The following is a 14,554-nucleotide window of genomic DNA, read 5'->3' as shown; positions in this document are numbered from 1 at the left end:
GAACTAGCTCTTGTAGACCAGGCTGGTCTCGAACTCACAGAGATCCGCCTGCCTCTGCCTCCCGAGTGCTGGGATTAAAGGCGTGTGCCACCAACGCCTGGCTACAAATTTACTTCTTACAGTTAGGTTTCAGGTTCATTCTTAATTAAATTTGTATCTGTTGTATCAAGTGAGATACTGCTCTGCATTGTCTGTATGTGAACATGCAGTTATCTGAGCTGATTCCTCCAGTGCTGGGCTTCAGTTCAGGCCGCCATGGATGCTAGGTAACCTCTTTTCCATTGTGTCTAAGCTCTCTGAAGACTCTTCTCTTCCCGGGGACTTGTCTGAGGACATTTGTCAAAAATCATTTGATCATAAGTGCTGTAAACCCCACTACTGTGTATGAGTGAGCAAGCGTATTTCATGGGGAGGACGTGATTCTTTGTATTTCTTTTGTGTGTGGGTGATTATACGTCTTAGAGATTGAACCATGCATGCTAAGAAGGTGTTCTGTTACTGATCTTTAGACTGTGTTGTCTTCTTTTTTCAGGTTTATTTATTTTTATGTGTGCTGGTGTTTTGCCTGCATGCATGCCTGTGTAAGGGTGCCTCATTCTCTGGACGTGGAGTTACAGGAATGAGCTGCCATGTGGGTGCTGGGAATATAGGTCCTCTGGAAAAACAGACAGTAATCTTAACTGCTGAGCCATCTCTTCAGCTCCTTGACATTCTTTATAGCTTCTTTGTAGTACTTAACATTTGGATTTTTTGTGGTGGTATATTTATATCTGTTTTCTTAAACTACATTGTAGATCTGGAAACACTGTCTAAATTCTAATCCTTTCATTATATACAGAGTTTTTGAAATTTTGTCCTAGATATTTTTTAAACAGTTATTATAAAAAATTATTTTTAGGGGTTGTTCTATTGGGCTAGAGATGTTGGGAAAAACAGTGGCTTATGTGGCTAAAACACCAATTAATAATAGTTACATCTCTTAGAAGAAAAAAGCCTGAAATAGCAATTAGTAAATAGCATTAAAATTGTTGGATTATAATTTGGATAATAGAGGTAAAATCTTTAATAGTTAAGATTTTCATGAATTAATATTGCAATTAATTATTGTCATTGATTAATTGAAAGATAACTCTTCAGCAGGCTCTTTTACCCCAGACTTGAGAGCTAGAGAGAAAATTAAAAGGTCTTTGAAGTGCAGTTTCTTTATTCTCAGGCTCTTGTGTTTTGCTTTTCTAAATACAATTGACCCCAGCTTTTCCAAAATATTTTACTAATTCATTGAGAATCTGATACAATGTATTTTTATCATATTTATCCCCTTCCCCCAGTTACTCCTAGGTATGGGTTTCATCTTGTGCCTTTCATCTGATTGTCTTAAATACGATCAGAAAGTGGCTGGTTACTCCTATAACTCATGCCACTATTGTGCCAGTAGACATATCTTGCCAAGCAGGTCATTATTGCAGCTTGCAGTGTTCACGGCTGGGTGAGATTGAATACACAGTACCTTCTAACACTGAAATCTAACCAGAGAGGTAAAGCCTCCAAGTTTGTGACTCAAGTGTGTGATGTCTTCAGCATTAGGTTTTTCCTGTCAGGCTCTGCTCACCAAGAACAGTGGCAATAGCCTGTAATGTTTGAGGGGCTATGAGACCCCACTGGCTAGCAACTCAAAAAGAGGTACATTCTAGTGCTGGGTTTTTTGTTTTGTTTTATTTTGGTTTTTGAGATAGGGTTTCAGTGTAGCCCAGGCTGCCTTTTTTTTTATTGATATTTATTGAGCTCTACATTTTTCTCTGCTCCCCTCCCTGCCTCTTCCCTCCCCCTTCAGTCCTCCCCCAAGGTCCCCATGCTCTCAATTTACTCAGGAGATCTTGTCTTTTTATACTTTCTACTTCCCATGTAGATTAGATCTATGTAAGTCTCTCTTAGTGTCCTCATTATTGTCTAAGTTCTCTGGGATTGTGATTTGTAGGCTGGCTTTCTTTATGTTTAAAAACCACCTATGAGTGAATACATGTGATGATTGTCTTTCTGGGTCTGGATTACCTCACTCAAAATAATGTTTTCTAGCTCCATCCATTTGCCTGCAAAATTCAAGCTGTCATTTTTTTTTCTGCTGTGTAGTACTCCATTGTGTAAATGTACCACATTTTTCTTATCCATTCTTGGATCAAGGGGCATTTAGGTTGTTTCCAGGTTCTGGCTATGACAAACAAAGCTGCTATGAACATAGTTGAGCACGTCCTTGTGGCATGATTGAGCATCCTTTGGATATATACCCGAAAGTGGTATTATTGGGTCTTGAGGAAGGTTGTTTCCTAATTTCTGAGAAATCGCCACATTAACATACAAAGGGGTTGTATCAGCTTGCATTCCCACCAGCAATGCAGAAGTGTTCCCTTTTCCCCACAACCTCTCCAGCATAAGTTGTCATCAGTGTTTTTGATCTTGGTCATTCTTACAGGTGTAAGATGGAATCTCAGAGTTGTTTTGATTTGCATTTTTCTGATGACTAAGGATGTTAAACATTTCCTTAAATGTCTTTCAGCCTTTTTAGATTCCTCTGTTGAGAGTTCTCTGTTTAGGTCTGTACTCCATTTTTTATTGAATTATGTGATCTTTTGGTGTCTAATTTCTTGAGTTCTTTGTATATTTTGGAGATCAGACCTCTGTCTGATGTGGTAAGGTTAGTGAAGATCTTTTCCCATTCTGTAGGCTGTCGTTTTGTCTTATTGACTGTGTTCTTTGCTTCGCAGAAGCTTTTCAGTTTCAGGAAGTCCCATTTATTAATTGTTTCTCTTAGTGTCTGTATTGCTGGGGTTATATTTAGGAAGTGGTCTCCTTTGCCAATGCTTTCAAGTGTACTTCCCACTTTTTCTTCTATAAGGTTCAGTGTGGCTGGCTGGCTTTATGTTGAGGTCTTTGATCCATTTGGACTTGAGTTTTGTACATGGTGATAGATATGGGTCTATTTTCATTTTTCTATATGTTGATATCCAGTTATCAGGCTGCCTTTTTATAGCCCAGGGATGACCTTGAACCAATCCTCTCATCTTCATCTCTCCAGTGCTGGGATTACAAGTATACACTGTCCTGCCTGGTCTGTGTAGTGCTTGCAATTGAACATAGGAGTGTTCTCTAAATTAGGTGAGCACTCTGCTAACTGTGCTGTATTCCCAGCCCCATGATTCCAGCTTGTTTATTCCTCATCATTGAATTTGAATAAATATACAAGCCACAAAAAGTCAAAAGGTTAAAGCCTGCAGTGTAGACCATGGGAAAAATAGCCAAGATATTATATATTAAAAAGCATTGTAAAATTAAAGTTAATTTTTTGTCTGAATGCTATTTTCCTAGTTGCCATACATTTAGGTCACTACTTCTAAATAAAACGATTACAGGGAGGTGAGCCTGTCAAGCATTCTAGATAGTCATATTAAATTAAACTTTGCTATATGTGGTGATTTTTTCCCCTTAAGAGACTGTCTTACTATCTATTCTGGGGTGGACTTCATTCCCTGTGTAGTTCTGTTGGCGTCAAGCTTCTTAGCCATTCAATAATCATTACCTGTGTATGCTACCCAGGTAAGCTTGCAGTAATACTCTGAGGAAGATAACTGAACCTGTGTTCCATTTGGACTTTTAATAATTAGTGGTCAATTATTTTATAAACATGGTTTTTGGTGACTGTCCATTCCCAGAACTCTAATTAACTGAAATCATATCATGGTATTTATGGCTAATAGTTATCCCTGAGGTCATTAGAACAAATCCCCAAATAATACACTAATGATATACTTCGAAATTGAAAATGAAACTGAAACAGAGTTGGCAGTGAGCTGGACTGTTACCTTTTACAGGGGTAACAGAGTTTGTGTGTAATTTAGGTTTTATGTACTTAATTCCAATAATTTCAGTTTTTTGAAACAAGGTAACCCAGGTTGGCTATAAAGTCATAGTCTCTCTTGACTTAGTTGAGTGCTGAGGTGACTCAGAAAGTTTTGTATTTTATTTTGTTTCAGATTTATTTTATGTATATGAGAGTTTTATCAGTTTACATGCGCATGTCTGGTACCTGTGGAGGTCAGAAGAGGGTAATCCAGTGCCCTGGAACTAGAGTTAAGAACTGTTTTGAGCCATCATGTGGGTTCTGGGAACCAAACCCAGTCCCCTGGAGAAGCAAATTAGTGCCATCTCTCCAGTTCTACATGATGTGTTTTTTGTGCAAGTTTTAGTTTATTGTTTTCATTTTTCTGTACTTCTCTCCCTTTCTTTCCCTCCCCTTCTGCTCTCTCCTGTGACCTCCATGCTCCCTCCCAATTTACTCAGGAGATCTTGTCTTTTTCTCCTTCCTATGTAGATCCATGTATGTCTCTCTTAGGGTCCTCTTTGTTGTCTAGGCTGTCTGGGGTTATGGACTGTAGGTTGGTTTTTCTTTGCTTTATGTTTAGAAACCACTTATGAGTGAATACATATTATATTTGTCTTTCTGCGTCTGGGATACCTCACTCAAACATAGAAGAATGTACCTTCTTCTCAGCACCCCATAGAACCTTCTCAAAAATTGACCACATACCTGGTAACAAAGCAAACCTCAACAGATACAAAAGAATTGGAATAACCCATGTATCTTATCAGATCATCATGGCTTAAAGTTGGAATTCAACACCAACACTAATTTCAGAAAGCACACAAACACATGGAAGTTGAACAGTACTGACTTGAACTACCATTGGGTCAAGGAAGAAATAAAGAAGTTAAAGTCTTTCTAAAATTCAATGAAAATGACCACACAACAAACTTATGGGACACAATGAAAGCAATGTTAAGAGGAAAGTTCATAGCAATAAATGCCTACATAAAGAAGCTGGGAAAATCTACATTATGTATTTTAAATATTTGGTCAGATGGCTTGAAAGACCCTCTCTCTGGGGCTGGAGAGATGGCTCTGTGCCTGCTCTTCCAAAGGTTCTGAGTTCAATTACCAGCAACCACATGATGGCTCACAACCATCTGTAATGAGATCTGGTGCCCTCTTCTGGCCTGCAGGCATAATACTGATAATACTGAAGGGGAGGAGGCAGAAATCCTCAATAAATAAATAAATTTAAATAAAAAAAAGAAATAAAAATTTTTTTTTTTTTAAAAAGAAGAAAGACCTCTCCGCTTAACGCTTAGAGTCAAGGATTGCCTTGATTACTAGATAATGTCTGCTTGGTCAGGTAATCTGGAAGTGCAGGTACATATCAACATTGCAGAAAGGTTCCTACTGTGTACTTCGTTTCACATGCCCGTGTAAACCCAGTACTCAGAGGCTGAGGCAGGAAGATGGCCATGAGTCTGAGGACAGCTTGGGCTACTTAGTGAATACCAAACCATCCAGTTACAGAGTGTGACACTGTCTCAACAAATAGCACCCCCAGGTTTATAGCCATCTTAGTGGGTATGAATCTCACTGAGTGCTTGCTGCATATGTGTGGGTTTCATGACAGGGTCTAACTGCAGCACAGGCTACCTTTGAACTCCATGCTCTTCCTGCCTCAGCCTCCTGGGATGACAGGCCTGTGTACTCTGTCAGGCCTGAGTGTGGTTTTGACTTGTATTTCTTTCCTTAATGACTAATGACGGCGAGTGTGTGTCCTTGTATTTATTGACTGTTTTAATACTTACTTTGCTGAATGTCCTTTGCCCATTTGTAAATTGAGTGGTCACTTGGCTATAACTGTTCTCTATATATTGTGGATGGGTATTATTAAACAATGTGCACATAATTTTTAGTTCTGTAGATTGTCTTCACTTTCTTGAAGCACAATAGCCATCTTTATTCAGAGCATCAGACAATTTATACTGAGGGTTAAGAAGAGCCATGTGACTATTCAGTCACAAGGACTGCCACACGTGGCAGGTAAGCCACATGTAGCAAAATCCCGTCCTGCCATAGAGGCGTATTAACAAATGACAAAATCCCGTCCTGCCATAGAGGCGTATTAACAAATGACAAAATCCCGTCCTGCCATAGAGGCGTATTAACAAATGACAAAATCCCGTCCTGCCATAGAGGCGTATTAACAAATGACAACAGTGACGAGTGACCTGAAGTAAACGCTCTCCTGTCCTCACGGGGGAGGGGGGGGCAGGAAAACACTGAAGAAACTCTTGTTTACTTGGAGTTTTCTCACAGTCACTGCTATTAACATCAATCAGTGCGGATGAAGCTTCCATGTTGTAGAATACAATATTTAGTTATGTATAGATGTGTTGTATTTGTTTGTATTGCAGAATAATTGTTTCTGTAAAGATGTGTTGCATTTGTTTATGCCGCATTTGTTTAATTATGTAAAGATGCGTTGCTTTTGTTTTTGTGGCATTTGTTTAAATAGTTAAAGATGTATTTTACCTTGCCTGCCTTAGCCACCTGATTGCTCTTATAAAAAGCTGAATGGCCAGGCCGGGCGATGGTGGCGCACGCCTTTAATCCCAGCACTCGAGAGGCAGAGGCAGGCGGATCTCTGTGAGTTTGAGGCCAGCCTGGTCTACAAGAGCTAGTTCCAGGACAGGAACCAAAAGCTACAGAGAAACCCTGTCTCGAAAATCAAAAAAAAAGCTGAATGGCCAATAAGTAGGCAGAGGAGGGATAGGTGGGCTAAGGGGAGCCAGCCAGCTGGGGACTAGCCAGACATGGAGGAAGCAGGAAAGCAGGATGGACAGTATGTAGATGAGGTAGCACATAGAACAGAAATGGAGTAATAAGTCTCTATCTCATTATTTGGGGACTGGCGGTCCAAGAAAGTTGGCTACACTTCCAGTTGGGCACCTGCTTGATTTCTCCACGTTTAATGAATTATGTTGTCTTCAACAATAAGTTCTTACCATCAAGTTGTAGAGGAAATCCAGTAGCATTGGCAAGAGGGCAGTCTCTAGGACCCTTTTGGCCAACAACTCAAAAAGATGTAACCATTCATGTTGTTGGAGGTTTTATTTGGTAGCATATTGTGACTAGTTGGGGTATTGTCCCCCCATTATAATGTACATCAGTTTAAATTCCTTTTCTGTATGTACATGTTTTAGGAAGGACTCCATATGGTTTCAGAGCTGTACCCTCACCATATCCCCTCCACCCTGCATTGCCATCCCACACCTCACGAGCATCCTGCTCTAATTTCCCCTTCATAACTAATATTCTATATTCCTTTCCTTGGAAGACCCCCCCCCAAATTCCCTAACCTCTGGGTATTCTAAACGGGGTGTGTGTGTGTGTGTGTGTGTGTGTGTGTGTCTGTTGGGATTTTGTTGGGAATTGCATTTAATCTGTAGATTGCTTTTGATAGGGTGATCATTTCACAGTGTTACTTCTACAAACTTATGGGTATGGGAGGTTATTCCATCTTCTGGTATCTTCTTCAGTTTCCTTCTTTGGCGTCTTAAAATTGTTATTATACAGGTCTTTCATTTCTTTCGGTTTTAAAACATATGTCAATATATTAAAATAACTATTTTGAATATTTAGAATATATATAACTTGAGGCAGTTGTGAAAGGTACTGTTTCCCTGGTTTCTTTCTGAGTATGTTAATCATTTGTACATAAGAAGGCTATGAATTTTAGTGTTAATTTTGTATAAAGCTACTTTCCTGGAGTTTTTAAAAGTTTTTTTATGTATCAAATTAAATAATCTAACAACAGCATCTGTTGATAGTCAGAACTCACGAGAGCATCTTTCTCTGTGTAAGCAAATGGGATGGCCATTGTTCCCAGGTCAGCAGTGACGCTAAATAGCACAATCCCCTCACTCTTACAGTACTTTAAGAAGCTAACCTTTGACCTGTTTTTTTATATTTATTTATTTATTATGTATACAATATTCTGTCTGTGTGTATGCCTGAAGGCCAGAAGAGGGCACCAGACCTCATTACAGATGGTTGTGAGCCACCATGTGGTTGCTGGGAATTGAACTCGGGACCTTTGGAAGAGCAGGCAATGCTCTTAACCTCTGAGCCATCTCTCCAGCCCCCCTTTGACCTGTTTTTAAGTACAGTTCTGTATCAGTTTACTAGAATTTAAAACAGTCATTAATAGGATGATTTTAATAATTTCCTACCAGGCACGGATGGGCAGAAGCCTTTGCAGGTATCAGAAGTTCCCACATCAAATACATCTGTCCACATGCGTGAGTATTTCTAATATTTAGGGTTTCTTTTTTCTTCACAGTTTGGAACAAATTGTAATAGCTTTGCTTTTCCAGAAAAAATATTCGAATATAATTGTTTCTCTCTTAGGTAAAAAAGGACAAGTAACACTCCTTAAAACTAAAATATTTTCTTGGTTAAGTTGAAATAAAAATCCTTTTTTTGAAATTTGAGATAATTCTTCTAGAGGTCAGATGAACTTAAAGCCACAAAATTCTTTTAGATATGTAAGTACCTGCAGAGTTCCAAAGGGACCATATGTCATCTATAAACAGGTTATCTGCTATATTTGTGAGAAATTTTCATTCAATTGAAAACACTCAGATTTTATTAATCAGAGGCAATGTGATAGACTGTCATGGACAAGGTCTCTATCTGCTCTGAAAGTGTTTCCTGCTGTTAGAGACCTAGCAAATTTTGAACAAACTCAGAAAATCAATAAGCTTGGCTAATTTGAGGTAAAAGGTTACTAAGAACAGCCATGCCAGTACGTTAGTGCTCACTCCGCAGAAATGACAACTGAGATGACCATGGAGAGTTCGGCCCGAGAGTTCCTTGTCTGGCAGCAGAGTCTGACTGTGTAGTCTGCTTGGGCTAGTGTGGCCAGCTCAAGTAAGGGACAGAATTCTGATTATTTGCATTTCCAATATATTTGTCCCTAACTTGAATTGCTCTAAGGCTTTATACTAATCTTGGGAAGTTTATATTTTCCTAAAATGTTGGTTTGATTTATGAATCAGGAGGAGGTTGGCGTTGATAATTAAGAGTATATTCATGTTTCTTTCCTCTAGTACCAGATTTTTTTGACTGCTCATTCCAGATTTGAGTTGGACATTATGAACACTAGGGTAGAACTTATATTTATTTATAAGTCTCTTAATCAAGCATGTAACTAGGGAATAAGCAAAATGTAATCTGGGTATATGGAGATTAATGGTACAGTAGCTAGCAATAAGTTGCTCTTTCAAGAGTCTCATGTATATATTTCCCATTGTTTCATTTTCTAGAAGTTACAGTTATTAAGTAAGTAAGACCATTGAGACAAAAGTACTTGTTTAGTCCTAAACCAAGTTAGTCCTCTGCAACAGCTGCTCTGTCTTCAGAGAGCGGCTGTGGGACAAAGGGAACAGAGCTGTGTGGGTGGAGATGCAAGACACACTGCATGTTAAAACCATGTGTGCCCCTTGAATCTGGTATCCTGAATGTGCTGTGTTTCTTTCCCACACAGACCCATCAAGCCTGTTACATTAAATATGAATATGGAAATGCCTTCCTGGTAAGTAAGAGTTTACTTTCTCATAAGAACCTGTTAGTCACCAGGCAGTCTGGGGCATCCCTTCAGTCCTAGCACTTAAGAGGCAGAGGCAGGCAAATCTCTATGAGTTAGAAGCCAGTCTGGTCTACAGAGTGAGTTCCAGTACAGCCAGAGCTACATGGGGAAACCCTGTCTCGACTAACAAACAAACAAACTTTTACTCTTTTCAGAAGAGCATTGCAAGAGAACATCTAAGCTTAACTTTTATTCCAGTATCGATACTGTGAGTTAACTTAAGAAGCTATACAAAAGGTAGAAAAACGAGAGTGAATAATAAAGAGAAATCTGTCCTGCTGCGTGCTGTTTGTTGGGTACATTAATCATACATTTGAATCATGAGACATGTACATTGATTACACCACAGCGTATTAGTTCTGCCCACTCCTTGCCTTCCTGACTGGCAGGTTGGATGCCATTTCCCTTGCAGCCCTCTCAAGATGCCTGCCATGCCCTTCCCAACCAGAAAGAAGAGTTAGTGAGGCCCATTTCTCCACAGACTAACTTGAAGTTAGTAAATGTTTCTGCCAGCTATGGGTGTTTAGAATTTAATAGTTCTTTTCTTTTGGCCTTATTTTGTAGGTTTGATATTATTGGACTTTCACCAGATTCTCAGGAGGATGAATCTGGAATTAAACAGGCAGCAGAAAATGGTGAGTACCAAATGTGTTTATAAAGGCAAACACATTCATGAGTGTTTTTAGTAGATTTAGTAGTTGAAGTTTGATGAAATGTTGTTTTTAGTAGATTCAGTACTTAAATTTTGACTCAATGTAACGTAGTTATGTGTTTTCAGGAACTAATCTCTTTGTCCCTTTTCCTTGCTTCCCACCTTCCTCTTCCTCCCTCTTCCCCTCCCTTCTTCCCTTTGCCATGCTAGGGACTAGCCTAGGGCCTCACAAATACTAGACAAGTATACTGTCTAGTATCATACATTCTGATAACTCTTCTTTGCCACCACACCTTCATATGCTCTCTTATTTGTAGTCAGTGGCAGCCATGCAAATGGAAAGGAGCAGCATTTGTTTGAAAGGTTGTTTTGATTGGCATGAGCAAAACAGCACTGTGGTGCCCATCTATAATCCCTGCTTTGGAAGGCTGAGGTAAGAGGATTTCTGTGAGAAACAGCCCGCCTGGATTGCACAGCAAACCCTGTCACAAAACAAATATACTTGGGCAATGCAGAAAATAGTACTTTAATAGCTGTATATAGTTATTAAAGAGACTTGAAGTAAGGATAATGACATAAAGATACCTAACAGTAAAAGTGATAGGAGTGGTTACTATTAGTGAAATATTGATAGAGACCACTGATTTATCACTTAGCTGGTCATTTCTTTTTTTTTTTTTTTTTGGTTTTTTTCTAGACAGGGTTTTTCTGTAGCTTTGGTGCCTGTCCCGGAACTAGCTCTTGTAGACCAGGCTGGCCTCGAACTCCCAGAGATCCGTCTGCCTCTGCCTCCCGAGTGCTGGGATTAAAGGCGTGTGCCACCACTGCCCGGCCAGCTGGTCATTTCTTATAGGCTGGCTCACTTAACAAATGGTTCTGTGAAGTTAGTATTCCATTCTCCTTTATAAGCACTGTTTTGTGAGTGAAAGCAGATTAACTTACTGAGAGATGTAGTTTTTAAGAAACCTTTCTTTTATGTGCATGTTGAAGTTAGAGTATCTTTGGTTTTCATGTAATGCAGTGACTGACAGTGACTTTAGACTTGTCAGTGTGGTGACTTCTGTTTGTAGGCTACATGAGAAGGAACCACCCAGCTGAGAATTGGTGATTGCAGTCTTGGAGCAGTATACATGGGCTGCTCTTTCTATCTATATATTTGAAGTTTTCCAAAATGGATTTAAAAAAAACCCAAAAACCCAGAGAAATCTTTTTATTCTTTATAAAAATAACTTGAAATCTTTGAGATAAAATATATCTGAAACACAGTAACTATTGGGATATGAAATCCTGACCAGTGACTTTTTAGATTATCAGAATGTATTAATGCCAGAATCCAGAGCTAAGGTTTTATCTCAAGATTAAATGAGAAAAATATTTATTTGGGTATAAGTGTGTTATTTGGGTAAGTGTCCTGGTTACCCTGCCCCTGAGTAAAAGATTCTATTTTAACAATAGAGATGGCTATTTCTTTCCCCCCAAATGAATGCTAAAGGGAATGAAGGTGAGAGCTGGCTAGGAAGACAAGAGTTGAGAAAACAGACAGGCTGCTGTTACCATCAGATTGCCTTCTGTATGGAGAAAGTCTGTAACAGGAGTCACAGAAATGTTGAGCTCTGCAGCTCCGGAGAGCCTAAGGAGTCAGGCTTGAAACAACGCCACTGTGTTAAAAAAGGATGCTTCAAGGTTTCATTCCTTTCTGTCTTTAATACACCCTGCATCTGCTATTTTTCTTGGATCTTTAGTTACCTCAGTGGACTGAGGTATATATATATTGTTGATGATATTTTCTTGTTTTTAGTAAAAGCTTTGATAGAGCAAGAGGTGAAGAATGGCATTCCCTCTAACAGAATTATTTTGGGAGGATTTTCTCAGGTAAGTTTGGGCATGTCCATACTATCAGCATATTGATCTACAAGGCTACCTTCAGTTGTGTTCCTTTGGAAGAGCCCCTTGTTCAGAGCTGTTAAGGGAATCTTAGGTGATACAGTGCTGAGTAACAGTTGGATTGCACGGGACAGAACTTCTGCCTCGCGCACTTTCATTTATTTGTTTATTTTCTAGTTTCTTATCACAGTCATGTTTTTTTTTTTTTTACATTGCCTTTGAACAGCCTACTGTGGCGCCTGCCTTTAATCCCAGCACTCAAGGATGTAGAGGCAGGTGGATCTCTCTAAATTCGAGGCCAGCCTTGTTTACAGAACAAGTTCCAGGACAGGATTCAAAGATCCAAAGCCACAGAGAAACCCTGTCTCGAAAAACCAAAAAAAAAAAAAGATTCAAAGCTACAGAGAAACCCTGTCTTGGCGAGGGTTGGAACCTAGAATGTATTATTATTATTATTTGTTTTGTTTTTTGAGATAGGATTTCTCTGTTTAGCCCTGGCTGGCCTCAAACTCAGAGATTTGCCTGCATCTGCTGGACAGCGATCCGCTGGGATCAAAGGTGTACATCATCACTGCCCAGCTAGAATATATTTTCTTAAAGTAAACACATACACTAATTAGGCTTCTTTTAGTGAAACAGGACTGTAAGGGAACAGGGTAAGTGCCTAGGTTTCTCAGATATGAGTATGGTATTACTTGGGGTTTGTTCTTCAGCCTGATATTTTCTCCATGCCCAGCTTCTTTATGTTGACCTTACATCCATCTGGGTTTGTTTCGTGGTACTAGTGATTGCCCTAGGTCCTAGCACAAGCTGAATAAGCTCTTTATCACTGGGCTACATCCCCACCTTGAACTTAGGTTTCTACCTAACCAGCTTCCAAGTAACCTGTTCCCAGAATGCTCTAGCTTCTAGTTTCCTCAGTCAGTAACTGTGAGTATTGTCAGAATTCTGGAATCAGTTGAGACAATAAAACTCAATCGAATGTGCTATATATGGCAATGTGGTTAATATAGTACATGAAAGGGTGTTATTGATGGGAGCTGAAGAGTTGGCACAGCAGTTAAGAGCACATGCTCTTCTAGAGGACCCAGCACCCATATGGCAGTTCACAACTGCCTGCAACTCTACCTCTAGGAATCTGACACCTTCACACAGACATACATGCAGACAAAACAGCAATGCATGCCTTTAATCTCAGCACTTGGAAGGCAGAGGCAGGCTGATCTCTGAGTTCTCTAGTCTACAGAGCAAGTTCCAGCATGGCCAGAGGTACACAGACAAACTATTTTAAAAACCAAAGGAACACAACTGTGGTCTTTGTTTAGATAATACAAAACACACATACACAAGCTTAAGGCCAACAATTAATGCTTAATTAAAGTATAATGTGCACATAGTTGTTATGTGATACTGATTACAGCCTGTAGAAACGCATTCCTAGGGCTGGGAGATGGCTCAGGTAGTGTAGTACCTGTCACACAGACATGAGGTGCCAAGTTTGGATCCCCAGACCCTGTGTGAAAAGCTGAGTGTGATGATCGGGACTTTCTCTCCATCCTCATTTCTTTCTCTCGCCTTTCCACCGTTAGCCATGTTAACGTTACAGCTCTGGGGTTTACATGTTGCATTTCTGACCATATAGAGATCACCTGAAAGTAACTTAATTTCAGTCCCACAGTCCTGAGAGAACATCTCTACCTGGGACTAGAAAGTCTTTCATGTCCCCATGTGGTGCAGGCCTGAGCAGGGTGGTGGCATTTAGATGGATGACAGAATTATGTTCCTAGCACATGACATGTTCTGCGTTAGGTGGGCAAATCTCTAAAGATATCTGGTATTCTATCTGTATTATCTTAAATTCCTGTTTTGGAAAAATAGTTTAAATCTCACTTGGAGTTTATATCTAACACTATTCAGAGAGGAAAATGAGAACATTAAATTCAGACTGTTCTTCAGCCATGCTGCAAGTGGAGATCTTGCATTAGTGGGTTTTCTTGGAGGTAGAGATTCATCCATTATGAGTATATAGCATGGATTCCAGTTGGTATTAATAATAAAAAGAGTCAGATATAGGGGTTAATGCTGAAGATCCGAGAAGCAAAGTGGCCAGCCACTAGAGCGTTCTTTTACTTCTACCAATGCTCAGACCAAAGAAGCAATTCTGTTCTCAGATTTTCTCCTCAGACTGCAACTGAGTAGCCGTATCACTCCTGTCTCCACCTCCTTACTACTGGGATGAAAGTGTGTAATCCCAAATGCTGGGATTAAAAGCGCGTGATCCCAAGTGCTGGGATCACCTTTGTGTGAGCAGTTTCTTTTAGACAGATTCAATCTTGTGTAGCCCAGGGAGGCCTTGAACTAACAGATATCCCCCTCTGCCTGTTTCCCAAGACCTGGGATTAAAAGTGTGTGCCACCACTCCCTGACCTCTAGTGGATTGAAGGTGTGTGCCACCACTCCCTGACCTCTAGTGGATTGAAGGTGTGTGCCACCACTCCCT

At 39.8% G+C, this 14,554-nt stretch overlaps 1 protein-coding gene across 1 annotated transcript in view; it reads left to right on the top strand.

Annotated features, from left to right (window-relative positions):
• The window catches only part of Lypla1 (lysophospholipase I), a 28,022-nt gene that overhangs the window by 9,071 nt on the left and 4,397 nt on the right, over positions 1-14,554 (top strand). Inside the window, exons 3-6 of the mRNA XM_005362252.3 lie at positions 8,104-8,169; positions 9,417-9,464; positions 10,083-10,153; positions 11,969-12,042. Coding sequence (XP_005362309.1) covers positions 8,104-8,169; positions 9,417-9,464; positions 10,083-10,153; positions 11,969-12,042 — 259 coding nt within the window. The remainder of the gene's footprint in view (positions 1-8,103; positions 8,170-9,416; positions 9,465-10,082; positions 10,154-11,968; positions 12,043-14,554) is intronic.

Source organism: Microtus ochrogaster, linkage group LG5 (genome assembly GCF_000317375.1).
Source record: "Microtus ochrogaster isolate Prairie Vole_2 linkage group LG5, MicOch1.0, whole genome shotgun sequence".
Lineage (NCBI taxonomy): Eukaryota > Metazoa > Chordata > Mammalia > Rodentia > Cricetidae > Microtus > Microtus ochrogaster.
This window is presented reverse-complemented; position numbering and strand designations above follow the sequence as displayed.